At 42.9% G+C, this 24949-nt stretch overlaps 1 protein-coding gene across 7 annotated transcripts in view; it reads left to right on the top strand.

Moving 5' to 3' along the window:
- GRIK5 (glutamate ionotropic receptor kainate type subunit 5) overlaps window positions 1-24949 on the top strand; it is a 291864-nt gene that overhangs the window by 210764 nt on the left and 56151 nt on the right. For all 7 annotated transcript variants that reach the window (XR_013214619.1, XR_013214618.1, XM_077259912.1 and 4 more), the window contains 3 exons: window positions 7051-7155; window positions 7356-7463; window positions 7786-7989. Coding sequence is in view for 5 of the 7 variants with exons in the window: in XM_077259912.1 (XP_077116027.1) it covers window positions 7051-7155; window positions 7356-7463; window positions 7786-7989 (417 nt within the window). In the remaining 2 variants the exon portion in view is untranslated. The remainder of the gene's footprint in view (window positions 1-7050; window positions 7156-7355; window positions 7464-7785; window positions 7990-24949) is intronic.

Genomic DNA, 24949 nt, shown 5'->3' with positions numbered 1-24949 from the left:
AGTAAAAGTAGTTGTATTGGTAGCAGTAGACATTGAAGAAGGAGGTGTAAAGTAATAGTAAAATAGTAGTCATAGTAGAAGAGGTAATAGTAATATAGTAGTAATACAGATGGTAGTAATAGCAGTAGTAAAAGAAGTAGTAGTAGTCATAATAGAAAAAGTAGCAGTAGTAGTAGGAGAAGTAGTAGTAATTATTATTATTATATATTATTATAGCGCCATTTATTCCATGGCGCTTTACATGTGAGGAGGGGTATACATAATAAAAACAAGTACAATAATCTTAAACAATACAAGTCACGACTGGTACAGGAGGAGAGAGGACCCTGCCCGCGAGGACTCACAATCTACAAGGGATGGGTGAGAATACAGTAGGTGAGGATAGAGCTGGTCATGCAGCGGTTTGGTCGATCGGTGGTTACTGCAGGTTATAGGTTATACAGGTTATATAGTAATGAAGAAGTACAATAAGTAGTAGTAATAGTAGCTGTGTAGTAATGGTATAGTAGTAATATAATAGTAGTAATAGTTGTAGTAGTATTAATAGTTGCAAAATAAGTGGTCTTAGTCATTGTAGAATAAGTAGCCGTTGTAATAGTGTAGTAATAGTAGGTGTGTAGCAAAAGTATAGTAGTAGACATAGTAGAAAAGATAGTAGTAGTAATAGTGACAGTATAGAAGTAGTAATAGCACTAGCTTAGTAGTAACAGTAGTAATAGCAGTAGTATATTGATAGTATAATAGCAGCAATAGTGTTAGTAGTATAGTAGCAGTAATAGTAGTAGTATAGTGTATTATAGCTTACAAAGAGAAGAATATCCCCCATAAAATGGAATACTTTATTGAATATTACACTAAAAAATACATATAGCCCTTATCTAATAAATCAGTGCAATGGGGCAATAAACCCCAATATATAAACACACGCCCTATACTGGAAATATACCAGAGATAAACATCATAAAAATGTCCTATTCAAGTGATATAACATAGGTGGTACAATATATACCTAAAGGGTGTCAGGATATATGTGCACTACTCCTAACAATAAGGCAATAATTAATATGCAACCCTATGGTATCTCCCTACCTAGGTGCGGGGGTTGGCACCCTAAGAAAATACGAGAATGGCGCCCCCGCTCGTACGGCGGCTATCCCTGGTCTCCTAACAATTCCCTATAAGGGATAGAGTGAGAAACAGAAGGCCAGTGGGCTGTATTAACTTGTCAAAATATGTGATACCATTAACACAGTATATTAGGCCCGCATTCTGCAATGTGCTGTAAGATAGGGATAGAGGTAGAAGTTAAATATCACTCATTAACGGAAAAATGATATCTAATAAACAATGAACATATACGATATATTCAGCATTATAAAGGACTAATACCATGAAGTATATTAATGCCATAAAAAGCAATAATCACAACGAGCCCCCACCACATAAGGCTGGATATGGACAAATTAATGCAATCAGCTCAGTAGAAAACGCAGTAAGTGATGGAAATACATATAAATAAAGATTGTAGTATACTCATCTGCTGCAAAAAACAACCCAGCCGAGCGTCCATCCAGCAATAGTGGCTCATATAGTGAATCAGGGCAAACCAGCTCCATAAAAAACCTCTCGACGCGTTTCCCCCATAACCATGGGTTCATCAGGAGAGTTAGGATATCAACATGGCAGTAAACGATATATGTAGATACAAACAAAGATAGGGCTGCCAGTATAGTGTATTATAGCAATAGTAGTAGTATAGTAGTAATAGTAATAATGGTAGTATAGTACTAGTAATAGTGGTAGTAGTAGTAATAGTACCAGGAGTAGTAGTATAGTGGTAGTAGTAATAGTGGTAGTATAGTAGTAGCATATTGGTAGTATAGTGTAACAGTGGTGGTAGTAGTCAAAATAGTACATTGGTAGTATAGTAATAGTAGCAGGAGTAGTAATACAGTAGTAATAGTAGCAGGAGTAGTAGTAATAGTAGCAGGAGTAGTAGTATAGTAGTAATAGTAGCAGGGGTAGTAGTACAGTAGTAATAGTAGCAGGAGTAGTAGTATAGTAGTAATAGTAGCAGGAGTAGTAGTACAGTAGTAATAGTAGCAGGGGTAGTAGTACAGTAGTAATAGTAGCAGGAGTAGTAGTACAGTAGTAATAGTAGCAGGAGTAGTAGTACAGTAGTAATAGTAGCAGGAGTAGTAGTATAGTAGTAATAGTAGCAGGAGTAGTAGTACAGTAGTAATAGTAGCAGGGGTAGTAGTACAGTAGTAATAGTAGCAGGAGTAGTAGTACAGTAGTAATAGTAGCAGGAGTAGTAGTTCAGTAGTAATAGTAGCAGGAGTAGTAGTACAGTAGTAATAGTAGCAGGAGTAGTAGTACAGTAGTAATAGTAGCAGGGGTAGTAGTATAGTAGTAATAGTAGCAGGAGTAGTAGTATAGTAGTAATAGTAGCAGGAGTTGTAGTACAGTAGTAATAGTAGCAGGAGTGGTAGTACAGTAGTAATAGTAGCAGGAGTAGTAGTACAGTAGTAATAGTAGCAGGAGTAGTAGTACAGTAGTAATAGTAGCAGGGGTAGTAGTACAGTAGTAATAGTAGCAGGAGTAGTAGTACAGTAGTAATAGTAGCAGGAGTAGTAGTAAAGTAGTAATAGTAGCAGGAGTAGTAGTACAGTAGTAATAGTAGCAGGGGTAGTAGTACAGTAGTAATAGTAGCAGGGGTAGTAATATAGTAGTAATAGAAGCAGGGGTAGTAGTATAGTAGTAGCATAGTGGTAGTAATAGTAGTAGTAGTAAAAGTTGTAATTACGGTAATTAGGGGTTTTAGGAATACAATCAGACAATCTCCAGGAAGAGATATAAAATCGGCAGATGCTGGCCAATGTCAGAGACCTAACACTTCAGGTGGCCAACTCTACTGATTTCATGCCAGCTGTTGCCTCTGTCACTGGTGGCACCAATGCACTTCACTTCCCAGGAGAAAGGTTTTTTCATCTTGTTTGCACCAGTCCCCAACACCAATTTATAAAAAATGTAAACCTTAAAGGCTAAGAATTCAAGTGATTGTTCAGGACTTAGATGTTGTTGGCTTTCCCATAGGTCATCACTATCACATTAGTGGGGGTCTGACACCCAGAACCAGTTATTCGCAGGTCCCACGGCATTGGAGAACATAGAGTGCAGAGCCAGAACACCAGAACTCCGAGTGCTGTGTGCGGACTGTTCTCAGGCTCTGCTCCCATTCACTTCAATAGGAGCTGAAGTGTCCATTGTTCCACCTCTCTACACTGTGCAGTTGCAGAAAAAAGTGGGGCTGCCGGGTGTCAGTCCTCCACCAATTTGATATTGATCACCTTTTTTAAGGAACATCCTGGAGAATCCCTTTAAGGCTCTGGTCTTTCTCTATTCCAGCGGCACAGTCTGTGAGCAATCAGTGTGTGAGTATTTATCCCCAGAGCTAGTTATGTATCTGTAAGTATGGGGCGCGTCAGCACAGACGGATGAGGCTGTCAGCGCACGATACTACGGGATGATATACAGACACATTTCCGTTATTAGTATCTTACTATTTCATTGCAATGTCGTAGCGAGCGATCTGAGTGACGCCGCACGGAACCAGGAGATCATTATAGTGCAAGACAGAAAAAAGTATAATAAAGGTAGATATTGTTCTGGAAATATCACACAATTTTCTCCTTAAAGAGAACCTTCACAAAACTTAACATGCCATCGAAATCCCCACTGGTCACTTTCAACGAAGGTCAGAAGCATTCAACCAAGGGTTGTCTCTCCTCGTTAGCTGAAGAGGAGCTCGTAGACTATTAATCCCGTCTTTTGTCCTGGAGGAGAGCAGCACTCGGCTGAGCGCTTTTCTTTCTCTGTTTTAACAATTGGTGTGGTCTCGGCACCTGGACCCCCACCGATCAAAACGTCTGACATATGTCTATGACAAGTCAAAAGTTTTGTGAAAATGCAGCTACTCTTCAAGTCACGCTGTGCCTAATCAGCGGTGGGGGTCCCAGAAGTTGGAGATCAACAGATCAAGATTTTCTAGTGATATTTTATGACTTAATATGATGGGAATACGCCATTAAACAATTAAAGAGATATCGAAATGGTACTCCAAAAACAGTGATGGACTACAGCATGGAAAATGAGAGAGCCACAGTCATCCAATACAGAGGCCACTCCAGCGTCGCCAAAACAGTGCCAGCCTAGGTGCCCCGATAGCAAAAAACAGTGTGTTCTCCAATTATAGAGCTACAGTTTCCCCATAGCAAGTCAGACTCACTTAACCCATTAATAGAGGCTGTCACAATGCCTCCATAACAGTGAAAATTACTGTGCCCCAGTACCAGAGCCCGACACTGTGCCCCAGTACCAGAACCAGACACTGTGCCCCAGTACCAGAGCCAGACACTGTGCCCCAGTACCAGAGCCAGACACTATGCCCCAGTACCAGAACCAGATGCTGCCCCAGTACCAGAGCCAGACACTATGCCCCAGTACCAGAGCCAGACACTGGGCACCAGTACCAGAACCAGACACTGTGCCCCAGTACCAGAACCAGACACTGTGCCCCAGTACCAGAGCCGGACACTGTGCCCCAGTACCAGAGCCAGACACTATGCCCCAGTACCAGAGTCAGACACAATGCCCCAGTACCAGAGCCAGACACTATGCCCCAGTACCAGAGCCAGACACTATGCCCCAGTACCAGAGCCAGACACTATGCCCCAGTACCAGAGCCAGACACTATGCCCCAGTACCAGAGCCAGACACAATGCCCCAGTACCAGAGCCAGACACTATGCCCCAGTACCAGAGTCAGACACAATGCCCCAGTACCAGAGCCAGACACTATGCCCCAGTACCAGAGCCAGACACTATGCCCCAGTACCAGAGCCAGACACTATGCCCCAGTACCAGAGCCAGACACTGACCCCAGTACCAGAGCCGGACACTGTGTCCCAGTACAAGAGCCAGACACTATGCCCCAGTACCAGAGCCAGACACTGTGCCCCAGTACCAGAGCCGGACACTGTGTCCCGGTACCAGAGCCAGACACTATGCCCCAGTACCAGAGCCAGACACTGTGTCCCAGTACCAGAGTCAGACACAATGCCCCAGTACCAGAGCCAGACACTATGCCCCAGTACCAGAGCCAGACACTATGCCCCAGTACCAGAGCCAGACACTATGCCCCAGTACCAGAGCCAGACACTGACCCCAGTACAAGAGCCGGACACTGTGTCCCAGTACAAGAGCCAGACACTATGCCCCAGTACCAGAGCCAGACACTGTGCCCCAGTACCAGAGCCGGACACTGTGTCCCGGTACCAGAGCCAGACACTATGCCCCAGTACCAGAGCCAGACACTGTGTCCCAGTACCAGAGCCAGACACTGTGTCTCAGTACCAGAGCCAGACACTATGCCCCAGTACCAGAGCCAGACACTGTGTCCCAGTACCAGAGCCAGACACTGTGTCTCAGTACCAGAGCCAGACACTATGCCCCAGTACCAGAGCCAGACACTATGCCCCAGTACCAGAGCCAGACACTATGCCCCAGTACCAGAGCCAGACACTGACCCCAGTACAAGAGCCGGACACTGTGTCCCAGTACAAGAGCCAGACACTATGCCCCAGTACCAGAGCCAGACACTGTGCCCCAGTACCAGAGCCGGACACTGTGTCCCGGTACCAGAGCCAGACACTATGCCCCAGTACCAGAGCCAGACACTGTGTCCCAGTACCAGAGCCAGACACTGTGTCTCAGTACCAGAGCCAGACACTATGCCCCAGTACCAGAGCCAGACACTGTGTCCCAGTACCAGAGCCAGACACTGTGTCTCAGTACCAGAGCCAGACACTATGCCCCAGTACCAGAGCCAGACACTGTGCCCCAGTACCAGAACCAGACACTGTGCCCCAGTACCAGAACCAGACACTGTGCCCCAGTACCAGAGCCGGACTCTGTGCCCCAGTACCAGAGCCAGACACTGTGCCCTAGTACCAGAGCCAGCCACAATGTACATCAACTAAACAAGCCATCATGCCCCTATGCCAGAGGTAGCCATAATACTCCTTTACCAGAGGCAGCCACCGTACCCCTATACCAGAGGCAGCCACCGTGCCCCTAAAAGAGAGGCAGTCACCGTGCCCTTATGCCAGAGGCAGCCACTGTGCACCTATTCTATTGCCAGCCACCGTGCCCCTGTACCAGAGGCAGCCATTATGCCCCTATACCAGAGGCAGCCATTATGCTCCTGTACCAGAGTCAGCCACTGTGTTCCTATACCAGAGGCAGCCACCATGCCCCTATACCATAGCCACAGTGCCACTATACCAGAGGCAGCCACTGTGCCCCTATACCAGAGGCAGCCACCATGCCCCAATACCAGAGGCAGCCATTATGCCCCTGTACCAGAGCCAGCCACTGTGCTCCTATACCAGAGGCAACCATTATGCCCCTGTGCTAGAGTCAGCCACAGTGCCACTATACCAGAGGCAGCCACTGTACCCCTATACCATAGCCACAGTGCCACTATACCAGAGGCAGCCACCATGCCCCTATACCATAGGCAGCGACAATGTCCCCACACAATCCTACAACTGTAAGAGTGTGATAAGGGCTTTGTTCACACTTCTGTCAGACGCTTTGTTCGGAGCCTACGGTAGCCACAGTAGCAACATCAGAACGAATTACAGATTCTCATTAGAAGTCAGTCCGTCATGTGATGGATCTGGCAGAGTGCGATGACTTTGGTTATAATCGGGAGTCACATCAGTAGTGAAGCAGTCCTAAAGCCTAGGGCGACCAAGTCCTTTGTACCAAAATATGGAGTAAGACCTCATTTTGGTGATTTGTGAAGGAACTAATGACATGGACATATCTTCTGTTTTAAGAAATTCCAAGCTTTTTTTTCTGGAGGACTTTATAGTCTCTCTCATCCCACCACATCGTAACCTCATCAGTATTTATTAGAAAGGTGTTGTCCATAGTTGTTCCAAGTTCTTCCTTGATGTTCTTTTATTGTTTTTAATCCTCCCAGGTAGAGTATGATGGACTGACCGGACGAGTAGAGTTTAACAGCAAAGGACAAAGGACAAACTACACTCTGCGCATCCTGGAGAAGGCTTTAGATGGCCATAGAGAGGCAAGTATTGGTGTCTTTCAAGGTTGTTTACTGAGGGGTAGATGTTCCAATTTTGCCACTTAGACAACTTTTGAGGACCAATCTTTGGTCAAAGTCTGACCATTTATTATTTTCACTTTGAATTAAAGAGAAACTTTTGGTAAAATATTAAAAACTTTGGGTAAAATTTTAGCAATTGTTATTCAATTTCATTCTTGCAGGTTGGTGTTTGGTATTCAAACCGTACGTTGGCCATGAATGCCACCAGTTTGGATATAAACATATCGGACACACTGGAGAACAAGACCTTAGTAGTAACCACAATTCTTGTAAGTATCTCATAGCTTCTTTAGAAACCTCTACGTATGTTAAATCCTATATATATATATCTTGGTCAGTGTGTATAAATATTTTAGCAGCTCCGTAAATCTGGGGTGATTGCTCTAGATGTTATATCTCGGCTACCTGCAGGTTTATATAACACGGTTGACAATCTCATTCTTCAGCTTATTTAGTTCGGGCTTTTTTTTATAGCTCTGCATTTTGATTTCTTCTGTTTTCATCCCATCTGTAGAAGTAATCACAGATTCAACGCCTTTTTTTTCCCACCGTCTCATCCACCTAACCGTGTTATCTCCTTTTTCCTTCCAGGAGAATCCATACATGATGCGCAAAACAAATTACCGATCCCTATCTGGCAATGACCAATATGAAGGCTTCTGTGCGGAGATGTTAATGGAGCTAGCTGCACTCCTGAGGTTCAACTATAAAATAAAGCTGGTTGAAGACGGGTTGTATGGAGCTCCTGAGTCAAATGGATCTTGGACAGGCATGGTGGGAGAACTGATCAATCGGGTGAGTAATACCATGTGGACAACCCAACCTTCAATTAAGTCCAATCACTTAAGTCTTACATTTCATCAATTTTCATATTCACCCAGGAATTTTGGCGGGGAGAATTTTCTTCCACAATCATATGGATTTTTTTTCCCCATTAATGCATATATTTTGGGCTTTGCAATTGGGTTTCATTATAAATTTTGCACCTTTTTCCTTTTACAGGCTTTTTGTTCTCCTGCAGATTCCACTTTGTTTTGGTCTTTGGTCATAAATCATCTTAGAGGACCATGAACTGTCTGGGGAGTCACAAACTGCCCATCAAAAATACTGAGCTTACTGACGGATTCCCAATTTATTCATTCTGCAGTCAGTAATAGACATTCCAACACAGAGGCTGTAGAAGGGAAAAGGTGCAAAATGTTTAATGGAACCCAATAGAAAAAAAATGATTTTTTTTACCCATAATTACATGGATTTTAGTAAAAAAAATATGCATAAAATTGGGGCAAATTTTTTAAAATCTTGGAAAACTCCTTTAACCTCACCCTTTTTCTACGCATGGTTCTGAAAATTTTGTAAAGGTAAATTCTCTAGTTTGTTGATTTTTGTAAGGATATTTAGCAAGCTGCCTGGTAGGGTAATTTGGACACCTTATGGCAATGGTTTATGGGCACCATATACGGTACTATGGTTCTTTAGGCAGGAAAAGTATCAATAGAAGGTAATAGTCAAGTACAGACCAACATTAGGTTCAAACTTTGCACCTCATTGCTTTGGTTCGGAGAAGCTGATTCGTAAGCAGGGGACCTTCCTCCTCTACAGTGTCCACATGCCCTAATAAAAAGGGCAAGAAAATCACTCTAGGATCTTCTTCCATCACTGCCAAATTGTATAAATGATGTGTGCTTTTTGTACCAGGATCTTTAATTTGATGTTGACCTTGGTGTCCTGAAGAATGTGTTGGCGTCCATGCATCGTTTGCTTGTTTAATCATGTAATCAGTGTTATGCACATAAGGTCCGTAATTATTGATGAAAATGAGCAGAGATTACAAGATGCTGCTCGCTCAGTGGAAACATCATTTGCCGCAATTTTCACATTTATAGATACTGAATGTAGGACATTCAGCAAAGCAAGGACTGAGGAGCTGAGGAGAGTCTTGTGCTCTCTCGCAACATATACAGTATATTAGTCTTATACCTTTAACCCCTTAATGACAGCCAATACGTCTTTTAACTAACCTGAGATACAAGAGAATAGCCTCCCCATACAGGTGACAATGTAGCAGCTGTCAGCTGTCCACTATAGCTGACAACTTGCTGTATCAGCCACGATCAGTGTTTGCACCATCCAAATCTGTTTAACCCCTTAGATGCTGCTGTCAATAGTAACTACAACATTATAAATGGTTAAAAGAGTGTGAGGGCTTCCTCTTTATCCAAATTGGTGCCCTCAGATCATGATTTTGTGGTACTGATGTTTGCCATGGTAATTCATGACCAAATAGTAGCCTTAAGGTGCCGTCACATTTAGCGACGCTGCAGCGATCTAGACAACGATCCCGATCGCTGCAGCGTCGCTGTGTGGTCGCTGGAGAGCTGTCACACAGACAGCTCTCCAGTGCCCAACTATGCAAAGTCCCCTGGTAACCAGGGTAAACATTGGGTTACTAAGCGCAGGGCCGCGCTTAGTAACCCGATGTTTACCCTGGTTACCAGCGTAAACGTAAAAAAAAACAAACACTACATACTTACATTCCGGTGTCTGTCCCCCGGCGCTGTGCTTCTCTGCACTGTGTAAGCGCCAGCCGGAAAGCACAGCGGTGACGTCACCGCTGTAATCAGCTTTCCGGCCGGCCGGCCGGCGCTTACACAGTGCAGAGAAGCACAGCGCCGGGGGACAGACACCGGAATGTAAGTATGTAGTGTTTTTTTTTTTTTACGTTTACGTTGGTAACCAGGGTAAACATCGGGTTACTAAGCGCGGCCCTGCGCTTAGTAACCCGATATTTACCCTGGTTACCAGTGAAGACATCGCTGCATCGGCGTCACACACGCCGATTCAGCGATGTCTACGGGAGATCCAGCGACGAAATAAAGTTCTGGCCTTTCTGCTCCGACCAACGATGGCACAGCAGGATCCTGATCGCTGCTGCCTGTCAAAATCAACGATATCGCTAGCCAGGACGCTGCAACGTCACGGATCGCTAGTGATATCGTTCAGTGTGAAGGTACCTTTAGAGTCTGACGACTGTAGTAATCTGTTCAGAAGTTAGAGGTATTTAGGTGGTAAAAATCCACATATTAATTTCTGTCATGTCACTTTGTATTAATTCCAGTAATGTACCTGAAGGGTTAATAAACTACCTGACAGCAGTTTTCAATATGTCAGGGGGTACTGTTTTTAAAATGGTATCACGTTTGGAGTTTTTCCAATATATAGGACCCCTAAAATCACTTCAAACATGGATAAGTCCTTAAAAAAAGTAATTTTGTAAATTTCCTTGAAAATATGAAAAATTTATGCTACATTTTTAAACCTCCTAAAATGCTAACAAAATAAAATAACATTTTACAAATGGTGCTGATATAAAGCCGACATGTGGGAAATGTTATTTATTAATGGTTTGCTGTGGTATAACCATCTGGATTAAAGAGATAATCATTCAAATTTAGAAAAGTGCAAATTTTTGAACATTTTTCTAAAATTTTTGATACTTTTTATAAATAAACACAAAACATATTGACCTAAATTTACCATTATCATAAAGTATAATGTGTCATGAAAAAACAATCTCAAAATCACTGGGATTTGTTGAAGCGTTGCAGAGTTATTACCACATAAAATTACACTGGTCAGATTTCAAAAAATTGGCTCCGTCACTAAGGGGTTAAAAATCTGAATCATAAAATTGGTCCCCAAGGTTCCAAGCCACCGGGGCATGTAGTACCAGCAGCACTGTGAGAGGTGCCTGGAGGTCACAGCATTAAACTGCTCTTTAACCAAGCTCCAATTTTAGAATTGACACAGGGTTACCCATTTGTCTTACTGTTTTTTTTCTCAGGATCTATTCTTTGTTTTCCTGCTGCTTGATGTGGCAGTATATAGGACAAATTACTGACTCCTATGAAGTAATGCAACACAAGAACCATCATCAGTACATGAGTACATCACCAAAACCACTATAAGTAAATGCAAACAGTTCCAGAACAACTATCAGTACCTGAAATAAGCACAAGAATCATGTTAGTACATGAATACAGTAGCAGAACCACCATCAGCATCAGTACATGAAAACAGCACCAGAACCACCATCAGTACAGTACATGAAAACAGCACTAGAACTGCCATCAGTATATCAATACCGAACGAATCTTAGTGCAGCAATCAATTGCAATGTCAGCTCATTACCTGTCATATATACTTTTCTCTGATGAAACTACAACTTCTAGTATATCCTTAACAATGATAAGGATACACTGTGAGTTTCTGCTACCAGTCATTATCAGACTGTGGACCATACAAGAACCACAGTATTGATTAGATGCATTCAGCATCATATATAAACATTTACATACAGAAATCTTCCTGGCGACATCTTCGTTGTGTGGAGTCATTCTTTTCTTTTTCTTCATCTTGTCCAGACACCATGTACACAACTCATCTTCGCAGACTACACCTTTTTCTGGTCTTCTGTAGCACCTCTCGACATGATGCCCCAATTAATAACTGTTTTTTTAAAGGACCTCGGCGTAAAAATATCTACCCATACTCTGTACACTGAATAAATAATTGCACCTACATAAAATGTGAACACTATCCCTCTTATGAATCATAATTGCCACACTGTACCTTGGTCTTTTCTCAGTGGTAGGTACATCACTGGTCTTTCTCCTGTGGTAGGTACATCACTGGTCTTTTCTCAGTGGTAGGTACATCACTGGTCTTTCTCCTGTGGTAGGGACATCACTGGTCTTTCTCCTGTGGTAGGGACATCACTGGTCTTTTCTCAGTGGTAGGTACATCACTGTTTTTTCTCCTGTAGTAGCTACATCACTAGTGTTTCTCCTGTAGTATGTATACCACTGGTCTTTCTCCTGTAGTAGGTACATCACTGGTCTTTTCTCAGTGGTAGGTACATCACTGGTCTTTCTCCTGTGGTAGGTACATCACTGTTTTTTTTTCCTGTGGTAGGGACATCACTGGTGTTTTCTCAGTGGTAGGTATATCACTGGTCTTTCTCCTGTAGCAGGTACATCACTGGTCTTTCTCCTGTGGTAGGTACATCACTGATCTTTCTCCTGTGGTAGGTTCATCACTGGTCTTTCTCCTTTGATAGGCACATCACTGGTCTTTTCTCCTGTGGTAGGTACATCACTGGTCTTTTCTCCTGTGGTAGGTACATCACTGGTCTTTCTCCTGTAGCAGGTACATCACTGGTCTTTCTCCTGTGGTCTTTCTCCTGTAGCAGGTACATCACTGGTCTTTCTCCTGTGGTAGGTACATCACTGATCTTTTTCCTGTGGTAGGTATATCACTGATCTTTCTCCTGTGGTAGGTTCATCACTGGTCTTTTCTCCTGTGGTAGGCACATCACTGGTCTTTTCTCAGTGGTAGGAATATCTCTGGTCTTTCTCCTGTAGTATGTACATCACTGGTCTTTCTCCTGTAGTAGGTACATCACTGGTCTTTCTCCTGTAGTAGGAACATCACTGGTCTTTCTCCTGTAGTATGTACATCACTGTTTTTTCTCCTGTAGTAGCTACATCACTAGTCTTTCTCCTGTAGTATGTACACCACTGGTCTTTCTCCTGTAGTAGGTACATCACTGGTCTTTCTCCTGTGGTAGGTACATCACTGGTCTTTCCTCAGTGGTAGGTACATCACAGGTCTTTCTCCTGTAGTAGGTAGATCACTGGCCTTTCTCCTGTAGTAGGTACATCAGTGGTCTTTCTCCTGTAGTAGGTACCTCACAGGTCTTTCACCTGTAGTAGGTACATCACTAATCTTTCTTCTGTAGTAGGTACATCACTTGTCTTTCTCCTGTAGTAGGTAAATCACTGGCCTTTCTCCTGTAGTAGGTACATCACTGGTCTTTCTCCTGTAGTAGGTACATCACTGGTCTTTCTCCTATAGTAGGTACATCACCGGTCTTTCTCCTGTAGTAGGTACATCACCGGTCTTTCTCCCGTAGTAGGTAGATCACAGGTCTTTCTCCCGTAGTAGGTACATCACTGGTCTTTCTCCTGTAGTAGGTACATCACAGGTCTTTCTCCTGTAGTAGGTACATCACAGGTCTTTCTCCTATAGTAGGTACATCACTGGTCTTTCTCCTGTAGTAGGTACATCACTGGTCTTTCTCCTGTAGTAGGTACATCACTTGTCTTTCTGCTGTAGTAGGTAGATCACTGGCCTTTCTCCTGTAGTAGGTACATCACAGGTCTTTCTCCTGTAGTAGGTACATCACTGGCCTTTCTCCTGTAGTAGGTACATCACAGGTCTTTCTCCTGTGGTAGGTACATCACTGGTCTTTCTCCTGTAGTATGTACATCACTGATCTTTCTCCTGTAGTGGGTACATCACCGGTCTTTCTCCTGTAGTAGGTACATCACAGGTCTTTCTCCTGTAGTAGGTACATCACTGGTCTTTCCTCAGTGGTAGATACATCACTAGTTTTTTCTCAGTGGTAGGTACATCACTGGTCTTTCTCCTGTAGTAGGTACATCACTGGTCTTTCTCCTGTAGTAGGTAGTAGGTACATCACTGGTCTTTCTCCTGTAGTAGGTACATCACTGGTTTTTCTCAGTGGAAGGTACATCACTGGTCTTTCTCCTGTAGTATGTACATCACTGGTCTTTCTCCTGTGGTAGGTACATCACTTGTCTTTCTCCTGTGGTAGGTACATCACTGGTCTTTCTCCTGTGGTAGGTACTTCACTGGTCTTTCTCCTGTAGTATGTACATCACTGGTCTTTCTTATGTAGTATGTACATCACTGGTCTTTCTCCTGTGGTAGGTACATCACTGGTCTTTCTCCTCTAGTAGGTACATCACTGGTCTTTCCTTGTGTATAACATTGAAAATAAGACTTCACAATCTTTTCCAAAAGCATCGCCACCTCAGTTGATAAGTTGTGTTTGATTTTGCAGCTCATCCCCAGTCAAGTGTGCAAGCTGCAATATCTGGTCTTGCCTATAGGAATGAGAATCTCTGTTTTTGGAGGAAGGCAGCCATGTTTTTTCTAATTCCATACAACCCCTCAAGCTGTTTGTTTTCATTACCTGATCCTATTTTCAGCCTATATCCTTCTTCATATGCAGCGAGGATCTAGTGTAATTATAATTTATTGAAGGCCACAATGGTTACAGTTCGGTCATTCTCGGGAAGCGCGATCTCTGATCAGAATTCCCAGCATTAATCAGCAGCTAATATCCGTGTATACTGGCACGGTGACAGAAAACAAGATTTTATTAATGAACACGCCGTGGGTGGAGGTGGAGATCTCATCTCTCTAACCGTGGCAGCAGAGATTGGAAAGACTTGAGGCCTGCTGGCTATAGCGCGGGGAAAATGGGATTTGCTTATTTCGAGCCCCGGCAGTTTAATATGGAGAGTATGATGGAGCTGTGGAGGGTCCTTTCAGATTTTTCTACTAATAGATGGTATTACGGGGACAATTGTATCTGTCAGAGGTGCACCGGGATCAAATTAGCTATCTCAGTGATGGAAATGGCCACTTCGGCTGCCCTGATGGGAGATGTAAGGTGACATTTATCAAAAAAGGGCTCCGGCTCCTCTGTATTGAAAAAATGGTGACATTTTATCAGAATAGGCAGCCATTAGATAATTATTTGTTTGTGCAGATAATATATGGATGCATTATACAGGCGCTTCTCACTAAACTAGAATATAATCATAAAGTGAATTTATTTCAGTTCGTCAATACAAAAAGTGAAACTCATATATTCTATAGAGTCATTACACATGGAGTGATCTATTTCACGTGTTTATTTCTGTTAATGTTGATGATTATGGCTTACAGCCAACGAAAACCCAAAAGTCATTATCTCAGTAAATTAGAATAATTAACAAAAACACCTGCAAAGGCTTCCTAAGCGTTTCTAAAGGTCCCTTAGTCTGTTTCAGTAGGCTCAACAATCATGGGGAAGACTGCTGACTTGACAGATGTCCAGAAGGCAGTCATTGACACACTCCACAAGGAGGGGAAGCCACAAAAGGTCATTGCTAAAGAATCTGGCTGATCACACAGTGCTGTATCCAAGAATATTTAATGGAAAGTTGAGTGGAAGGAAAAAGTGTGGTAGAAAAAGGTGCACAAGCAACCGGGATAACCACAGCCTTGAAAGGATTGTTAAGAAAAGGCCATTCAGAAATTTGGGGGAGATTCACAAGGAGCGGACTGCTGCTGGAGTCATTGCTTCAAGAGCCAAAACACACAGACATATCCAGGACATGGGCTACAAGTGTCACATTCCTTGTGTCAAGCCACTCATGACCAATACACAGCGCCAGAAGCGTCTTACCTGGGCCAAGGAGAAAAAGAACTGGACTGTTGTCAGTGGTCCAAGGTGTTGTTATCAGATGAAAGTAAATTTTGCATTTCATTTGGAAATCAAGGTCCCGGAGTCTGGGGGAAGAGTGGAGAGGCCACAATCCAAGCTGTTGGAGGTCTAGTGTGAAGTCTCCACAATCAGTGATGGTTTGGAGAGCCATGTCATCTGCTGGTGAAGGTCCAATGTGTTTTATCAAGACCAAAGTCAGTGCAGCCGTCTACCAGGAAATTTTAGAGCACTTCATGCTTCCCTCTGCCGACAAGCTTTTTGGAGATGGAAATGTCATTCTCCAGCAGAACTTGGCCCCTGTCCACACTGCCAAAAGTACCAATACCTGGTTTACAACCAACAGTATCACTGTGCTTGATTGACCAGTAAACTCGCCTGACCTTAACCCCATAGAGAATCTATCTATGAATCTTATATACACCGGTTCACATAATTCCCTGCCTATACATAGATGTAACTACAACGACTTGTATGGAACGGGCTCAGGAACTGACATATTTGATATTACCCTGTGCATAATTGTCCAAACTAACACAATTTTAAGATATTTATCCCATAAGATGACTGCCAATGCAAAAAAATAAAAATCAGCGGCCGCATTTTTGCAACTGAGGCAATCCAAGCTTCATATATACCTTAAAATTGTATCAATTAAGAAAATATACAGCTAGATGCATAAAAAAAGAATAAATATGTTACTACTCGAAATAAAGGGTGACGCAAATCACAATTTTTTTAATCAAAGTTCTGACATTTTTTAATCACATATATGTGTATATGTATATGCACTGCTCAAAAAATAAAGGGAACACTTAAACTGCAGAATATAACTCCAAGTAAATCAAACTTCTGTGAAATCAAACTGTCCACTTAGGAAGCAACACTGATTGACAATCAATTTCACATGCTGTTGTGCAAATGGAATAGACAACAGATAGAAATTAATGGAAATTATCAAGATACCCTCAATAAAGTAGAGGTTCTGCAGGTGGGGACCACAGACCACATCTCAGTACTAATGCTTTCTGGCTGATGTTTTGGTCACTTTTGAATGTTGGTTGCGCTTTCACACTCGTGGTAGCATGAGACGGACTCTACAACCCACACAAGTGGCTCAGGTAGTGCAGCTCATCCAGGATGGCACATCAATGCGAGCTGTGGCAAGAAGGTTTGCTGTGTCTCTCAGCGTAGTGTCCAGAGGCTGGAGGCACAACCAGGAGACAGGCCAGCACACCAGGAGATGTGGAAGAGGCCGTAGGAGGGCAACAACCCAGCAGGAGGACCGCTATCTCAGCCTTTGTGCAAGGAGGAACAGGAGGAGCACTGCCAGAGCCCTGCAAAATAACCTCCAGCAGGCCACAAATGTGCATGGGTCTGCACAAACGGTCAGAAGCTGACTCCATGAGGATGGTCTGAGTGTCCGACATCCACAGATGGGGGTTGTGCTCACAGCTCAACACCGTGCAAGACGCTTGGCTTTTGCCACAGAACACCAAGATTGGCAAATTTGCCACAGGCGCCCTGTGCTCTTCACAGATGAAAGCAGGTTCACACTGAGCACATGTGACAGAGTCTGGAGACGCCGTGGAGAGCGATCTGCTGCCTGCAACATCCTTCAGCATGACTGGTTTGGCAGTGGGTCAGTAATGGTGTGGGGTGGCATTTCTTTGGAGGGCCACACAGTCCTCCATGTGCTTGCCAGAGGTAGCCTGACTGCCATTAGGTACCGAGATGAGATCCTCAGATGCCTTGTGAGACCATATGCTGGTGCGGTTGGCCCTGGGTTCCTCCTAATACAGGACAATGCCAGACCTCATGTGGCTGGAGTGTGTCAGCAGTTCCTGCAAGATGAAGGCATTGAAGCTATGGACTGGCCCGCCTGTTCCCCAGACCTGAATCCGATTGAACACATCTGGAACATCATGTCTCGCACCATCCACCAACGTCACAATGCACCACAGACTGTCCAGGACAGGAATTGGTGGATGCTTTAGTCCAGGTCTGGGAGGAGATTCCTCAGGAGACCATCCGCTGCCTCATCAGGAGCATGCTTAGGCATTGTAGGGAGATCATAGAGGCACGTGGAGGCCACACACACTACTGAGCATCATTTCCTTGTTTTGAGGCATTTCCACTGAAGTTGGACCAGCCTGTAACTTCATTTTACACTTTGATTTTGAGCATCATTCTAACTCCAGACCTCTGTGGGAAATTAGTTGTGATTTACGTTGATCATTTTTGGGTTTTATTGTTCTCAACACATTCCACTATGTAATGAATAAAGATTTACAAGTGGAATATTTCATTCAGTGTTATCTAGGATGCTGTATTTTACCGTTCCCTTTTCTTTTGAGCAGTGTATATATATTTAATTAATTAACCTATCAGGCAATTTTATAGCACAATTGACTTTATAAGGTTTTTTATTTACCACTTCACTGCACTTTAATTTTTAATTTTTTTTTGTACATTATATGGTAAAGTGAATGATGTAATTAAAAACTGGACAGCAATATATTATACATATATATATATATATATATATATATATATATATATATATATAGCTATATTAACACACAAAAAAAGTTATGGCTTTTGTAAGAAGAGGAGGAAAAATATAAAATAATAAAATCAAAAGTTATCAGGGCGATAAGGGGTTTAAAAAAGCACTTCTACTAATTTATTTGCCTATTTAGTGAAGTGTAGGCTATTATTAAAAAAATAACATGGAAGTTTTTTGTGCCTTATGAATGCCTGTTTTAAGTAATGTCTCATGTCGGGGTTATCTGTCTTGTTTATTGCTTCTTCCCCTATGATATGTTACCTCTCATACATCTTACAGTTCTCATAATGCCTCTGGCTCTTGAGACTTTGCTTCCTTTATGTCTAATTATTGCGCTGCTCCAGTAGTTATAGTTCAGCAAGTTATTCCTTCTTCTGTTCCCTTCTTTATATGGCAGAGTTTCAATGCATTCTAAGTTAAGCAACTTCAGTCTTTCTCCTCTGTCTCCTGCTTGTGATAGGTTTTTGCATGTCAGCTTTTACAAGCAGGATGCAGGGAAGACAGATTAAAGCTTTATCTCATAAAATACTCTGGAAAACATGCAAAAATAATAATATAGATAGGCTTTGTGAGCCAGGAAAGATTTATAACACTGCAGCTAATCATTGCTACATGGGAGAGCATTTGTTGGTCAGATTGTGTTACTGATCTTTCAATCGAATAGATTACACTAGTAGACAGTAGTGTACCTTGAAGCTTGTGGGCCCCTATGCAAAATTTTCAACAGACCCTCCAACTATCACAAATTTTTAATGGTATTGGTCTTGTCATATGGCCCAAATGGATCTTTTGGACCTCTAGGCTTCAGAGTTTAACCCCTTCATTTACTATAGTTGTGCCCTTGCTGCTGGTAGAATATTGGTGTTGAGTTAATATTACACATTATCTTGAAAAAATAAATTTGCTGGAGTGCTACCACTATAGAGAACGTATTGGTTTCCTTGAACCTCCACTAGGGGGAGCATAATGTTTAATTGCATACAGATCACATAACCCATGTAGTACAACAGCATGTAGTAAGCTCCAATATTGATGACCTAAAAAAATCTGTCAATATCAGATGTTTGTTTACCAGGATGGGTCATCAATGTTACATCGATGAGGTCTCGCACCCGACACCCCCATAATTCAGTGACCAGAGCCCAATACTACAGCTCTGTTCACTGTGTAGTGGCCATTGCCGGTACTGCAGGCTCTACTCCGATTCACTAAAATACAAATTCAATATATAAAATAAATAAATGGTAAAAGTAAAATTGCAATGAAGAATTGAAGATTGTGAAGGCCGACCTGTTACTGCCCTGATTATAGAGAACAGGCAGAATTAGTGATGGAAAATGAGAAATGTTAATCTAGACACTTTACTTTATTATGTTTAAACAGTGTAATCACCCTTGGCCTTTTTGTCATTAGACATTTTAAGTATATTTTGATAACTAATAATTGGAAGATTTTTTTAATATATTGAAAACTATTAATTTTCTTTTTTTTTAGGCTGCCATAGAATTTTTAGAGGATTACGGCTCTGTTTTATCAAGCACTTTTTGCCAGAATTCTGGAATAAAAAGGCTTGAAATTTCGCAAAAATATTTGCACAACTCGAAGTTGTGCAGACGTTTTGTGGATTTTGGCCTTTTTACGCCAGTCCTGGCCAGGTCCGCTGACTTTTTGCGATTGGGAGGGGCTTCGAAGGAAGTGGTCGTGGCCGAGGATGTCACAGAAATAGTATAAATAATGACAAAAATCTGCTACATCCTCGGCTGAAGTACCTTTCTTGTGATGGAGTCCAGTAGCTGGAAGATGTACCAAATTAGTGGAGACCTGATGTAGCAGAGCTGGAACAGTAGAGTTCTTGTAGTGGAGACCTGATATAGCAGTGCTGGAACAGTAGAGTTGTTGTAGTGGAGAACTGATGTAGCAGAGCTGGAACAGCAGAGCTTTTGTAGTAGAGACCTAATGTAACAGAGTTAAAACAGCAGAGTTCTTGTAGTGGAGACCATATATAGCAGAGCTCGAACATCAAAGTTGTTGTAGTGAAGGCTTGATGTAGTAGAGCTTGGAACAGCAGAGTTTTTGTAGTGGAGACCTAATATAGCAGAGCTGAAACAGCAGAGTTCTTGTAGTAGAGACCTGATGTAGCAGAGCTGAAATAGCAGAGTTTTTGTACTGTAGACTCTATGTAGCAGAGTTGGAACAACAGTGTTGTTTTAGCAGAGACCTAATATAATAGCTGGAACAGCAGAGTTGTTATAGTGGAGACCTAATGTAGCAGAGGTGGAACTGCAAAGGTTTTGTAGTGGATACCTAATGTAGCAGAGCTGGACCAGCAGAATAATTGTAATTGAGACCTGATATAGCATAGCTAAAACAGCAGAGTTGTAGTCTAGACCCAATGTAGCAGACCTGAAACTTATAGTGGGTTTTAATGTAGCAGACCTGGAATAGCAGAGTTGTTATAGTGGGGTCCTAATGGAGCAGAGCTGGAACAGCAGAGTTGTTATAGTGGAGTCCTAATGTAGCAGAGCTGGAACAGCAGAGTTGCTATAGTGGAGTCCTAATGTAGCAAAGCTGGAACATAGGGGTTGTTATAGTGGAGTCCTAATGTAGCAGACCTGGAACAGCAGAGTTGTTATAGTGGAGTCCTAATATAGCAGACCTGGAATAGCAGAGTTGTTATAGTGGAGTCCTAATGTAGCAGACCTGGAACAGCAGAGTTGTTATAGTGGAGTCCTAATGTAGCAGAGCTGGAACAGCAGAGTTGTTATAGCGGAGTCCTAATGTAGCAGAGCTGGAACAGCAGAGTTGTTATAGTGGAGTCCTAATGTAGCAGAGCTGGAACTGCAAAGGTTTTGTAGTGGATACCTAACGTAGCCGAGGTGGACCAGCAGAATAATTGTAATTGAGACCTGACATAGCATAGCTAAAACAGCAGAGTCGTAGTCTAGACCCAATGTAGCAGAGCTAAAACTTATAGTGGGTTTTAATGTAGCAGAGCTGGAATAGCAGAGTTGTTATAGTGGGGTCCTAATGGAGCAGAGCTGGAACAGCAGAGTTGTTATAGTGGAGTCCTAATGTAGCAAAGCTGGAACATTAGAGTTGTTATAGTGGAGTCCTAATGTAGCAAAGCTGGAACATTAGAGTTGTTATAGTGGAGTCCTAATGTAGCAGAGCTGGAACAGCAGAGTTGTTATAGTGGAGTCCTAATGTAGCAGAGCTGGAACAGCAGAGTTGTTATAGCGGAGTCCTAATGTAGCAGAGCTGGAACAGCAGAGTTGTTATAGTGGAGTCCTAATGTAGCAGAGCTGGAACTGCAAAGGTTTTGTAGTGGATACCTAACGTAGCCGAGGTGGACCAGCAGAATAATTGTAATTGAGACCTGACATAGCATAGCTAAAACAGCAGAGTCGTAGTCTAGACCCAATGTAGCAGAGCTAAAACTTATAGTGGGTTTTAATGTAGCAGAGCTGGAATAGCAGAGTTGTTATAGTGGGGTCCTAATGGAGCAGAGCTGGAACAGCAGAGTTGTTATAGTGGAGTCCTAATGTAGCAAAGCTGGAACATTAGAGTTGTTATAGTGGAGTCCTAATGTAGCAAAGCTGGAACATTAGAGTTGTTATAGTGGAGTCCTAATGTAGCAGAGCTGGAACAGCAGAGTTGTTATAGTGGAGTCCTAATGTAGCAGAGCTGGAACAGCAGAGTTGCTATAGTGGAGTCCTAATGTAGCAGAGGTGGAACTGCAAAGGTTTTGTAGTGGATACCTATCGTAGCAGAGCTGGACCAGCAGAATAATTGTAATTGAGACCTGATATAGCATAGATAAAACAGCAGAGTCGTAGTCTAGACCCAATGTAGCAGAGCTGAAACTTATAGTGGGTTTTAATGTAGCAGAGCTGGAATAGCAGAGTTGTTGTAGTGGAGTCCTAATGTAGCAGAGCTGGAACAGCAGAGTTATTATAGTGGAGTCCTAATGTAGCAAAGCTGGAACAGCAGAGTTGTTATAGTGGAGTCCTAATGTATCAGAGCTGGAACAGCAGATTTGTTATAGTGGAGTCCTAATGTAGTAGAGCTGGAACAGCAAAGTTGTTATAGTGGAGTCCTAATGTGGTAGAGCTGGAACAGCAGAGTTGTTATAGTGGAGTCTGTTGTGAATTCTGTTCTCGAACTCCTTCCGGTGGTTATGAATGGTACTTCGGCGAGTTCTGTCCATGGACTCCCTCTGGTGGCTGTGAGTGGAGCTGCTGGTTCTGAGGTTCCTTCCTCAGCTGACCTCGTTTAGTCCTAGGCTGGCTGCTCTATTTAACTCCACTTAGATCGTTACCTGATGCCAGCTGTCAATGTCCTAGTACTGGTTCAGTTCTCTCTTGAATCTTTCAGATGACCTGTCTACTCCAGCAAAAGCTAAGTCCCTGCTAGCTTATTTGTTTACCACTGTTTTCTTGTCCAGCTTGCTATCATGATTTTGTCTTGCTAGATGGAAGCTCTGGGATGCAGAGTGGCACCTCCACACCGTGAGTCGGTGTGGGGTCTCTTTTGCACACTCTGCGTGGTTTTTTGGTAGTTTTTTATGCTGACCGCAAAGATACCTTTTCTATCCTCAAGTCTGTTTAGTTAAGTCTGGCCTCCTTTGCTGAAACCTATTTCATTCCTGTGTTTGTGACTTCCATCTTAACTCACAGTCAATATGTGTGGGGGGCTGCCTTTTTCTATGGGGAATTTCTCTGAGGCAAGTTAGGCTTTATTTTCTATCTTTAGGGGTAGTTAGCTCTTAGGCTGTAAAGAGGCGTCTAGGCAGAGTCAGGTACGCTCCACGGCTATTTCTAGTTGTTGTGATAGGATTAGGGGTTGCGGTCAGCAGAGCTCCCACTTCCCAGAGCTTGTCCTGTATTACTAGTTTGCTCATCAGGTCATTCCTAGTGCTCCTAACCACCAGGTCATCATAACAGTACAGCTGGCCCGTAAAGTGTTAATGCATCTCAATAGAGGGATAAAAGAAGTTCTGAGACCATTTTTTTTTTTTTCTTCCTCTGCAGCGTGTTTTGTTTTTCTTTTCCCCTAAATCTCTGGGTGGTTCAGGACACAGGTGTAGATATGGACATTCAAGGTCTGTCCTCTTGTGTGGATCAACTCACTGCAAGGGTACAAGACATTCAAGATTATGTACCGTAGCTCAGAACCCGATGTTAGAACCCAGAATTCCAATTCCTGATTTGTTTTCTGGGGATAGATCTAAGTTCCTGAATTTCAAAAATAATTGTAGACTGTTTTTTGCTTTGAAACCCCGCTCCTCTGGTGACCCCATTCAGCAAGTAAAAATCATTATTTCTTTGCTATGTGGCGACCCTCAAGACCGGGCATTTTCCCTTGCGCCAGGAGATCCTGCATTGCGTAATATAGATGCGTTTTTTCTGGCGCTTGGGTTGCTTTATGATGAACCAGATTCAGTGGATCAGGCAGAGAAAATCTTGCTGGCTTTGTGTCAGGGTCAGAATGAAGCGGAGGTATATTGTCAGAAGTTTAGAAAGTGGTCTGTGCTTACTCAGTGGAATGAGTGTGCCCTGGCGGCAATTTTCAGAAAGGGTCTTTCTGAAGCCCTTAAGGATGTTATGGTGGGATTCCCCACGCCTGCTGGTCTGAATGAGTCTATGTCCTTGGCCATTCAGATCGATCGACGCTTACGTGAGCGCAAAACTGTGCACCATTTGGCGGTATCTTTTGAGCAGAGTGCTCCCTGACGAAGCAGGTGCGAAACGCGCGTTGGAGTGGTGTGTGTGGGGGCTGCGGTGCACTTGTCCTTTTGGTAAGGTCCGGCTTCCATCTGTGTATGCCTTTGCATACCATGTGCATAACTTGAAGAAATGCGTTATAACTTAATGACACTATTACTGCACTTTAGAATTTGGAGGGTTAAATGCATATTATGGCAATAATATAGATATACAATTGATTACAATTTAATTGATTCACATTATATCAATTCACATTTTGGCACATATATATGTTTCAATATATATATATATATATATACACTCACCGGCCACTTTATTGGGTACACCTGTCCAACTTCTTGTTAACACTTAATTTCTAATCAGCCAATCACATGGCGGCAACTCAGTGCATTTAGGCATGTAGACATGGTCAAGACAATCTCCTGCAGTTCAAACCGAGCATCAGTATGGGGAAGAAAGGTGATTTGAGTGCCTTTGAATGTGGCATGGTTGTTGGTGCCAGAAGGGCTGGTCTGAGTATTTCAGAAACTGCTGATCTACTGGGATTTTCACGCACAACCATCTCTAGGGTTTACAGAGAATGGTCCGAAAAGGAAAAAAAATCCAGTGAGCGGCAGTTCTGTGGGCGGAAATGCCTTGTTGATGCCAGAGGTCAGAGGAGAATGGGCAGACTGGTTCGAGCTGATAGAAAGGCAACAGTGACTCAAATCGCCACCCGTTACAACCAAGGTAGGCCTAAGAGCATCTCTGAACGCACAGTGCGTCGAACTTTGAGGCAGATGGGCTACAGCAGCAGAAGACCACACCGGGTACCACTCCTTTCAGCTAAGAACAGGAAACTGAGGCTACAATTTGTACAAGCTCATCGAAATTGGACAGTAGAAGATTGGAAAAACGTTGCTTGGTCTGATGAGTCTCGATTTCTGCTGCGACATTCGGATGGTAGGGTCAGAATTTGGTGTAAACAACATGAAAGCATGGATCCATCCTGCCTTGTATGGAGCATCTTTGGGATGTGCAGCCGACAAATCTGCGGCAACTGTGTGATGCCATCATGTCAATATGGACCAAAATCTCTGAGGAATGCTTCCAGCACCTTGT

The sequence above is a fragment of the Ranitomeya variabilis genome, chromosome 4 (assembly GCF_051348905.1).
Source record: "Ranitomeya variabilis isolate aRanVar5 chromosome 4, aRanVar5.hap1, whole genome shotgun sequence".
Classification (NCBI taxonomy): Eukaryota; Metazoa; Chordata; class Amphibia; order Anura; family Dendrobatidae; genus Ranitomeya; species Ranitomeya variabilis.
This window is presented reverse-complemented; position numbering and strand designations above follow the sequence as displayed.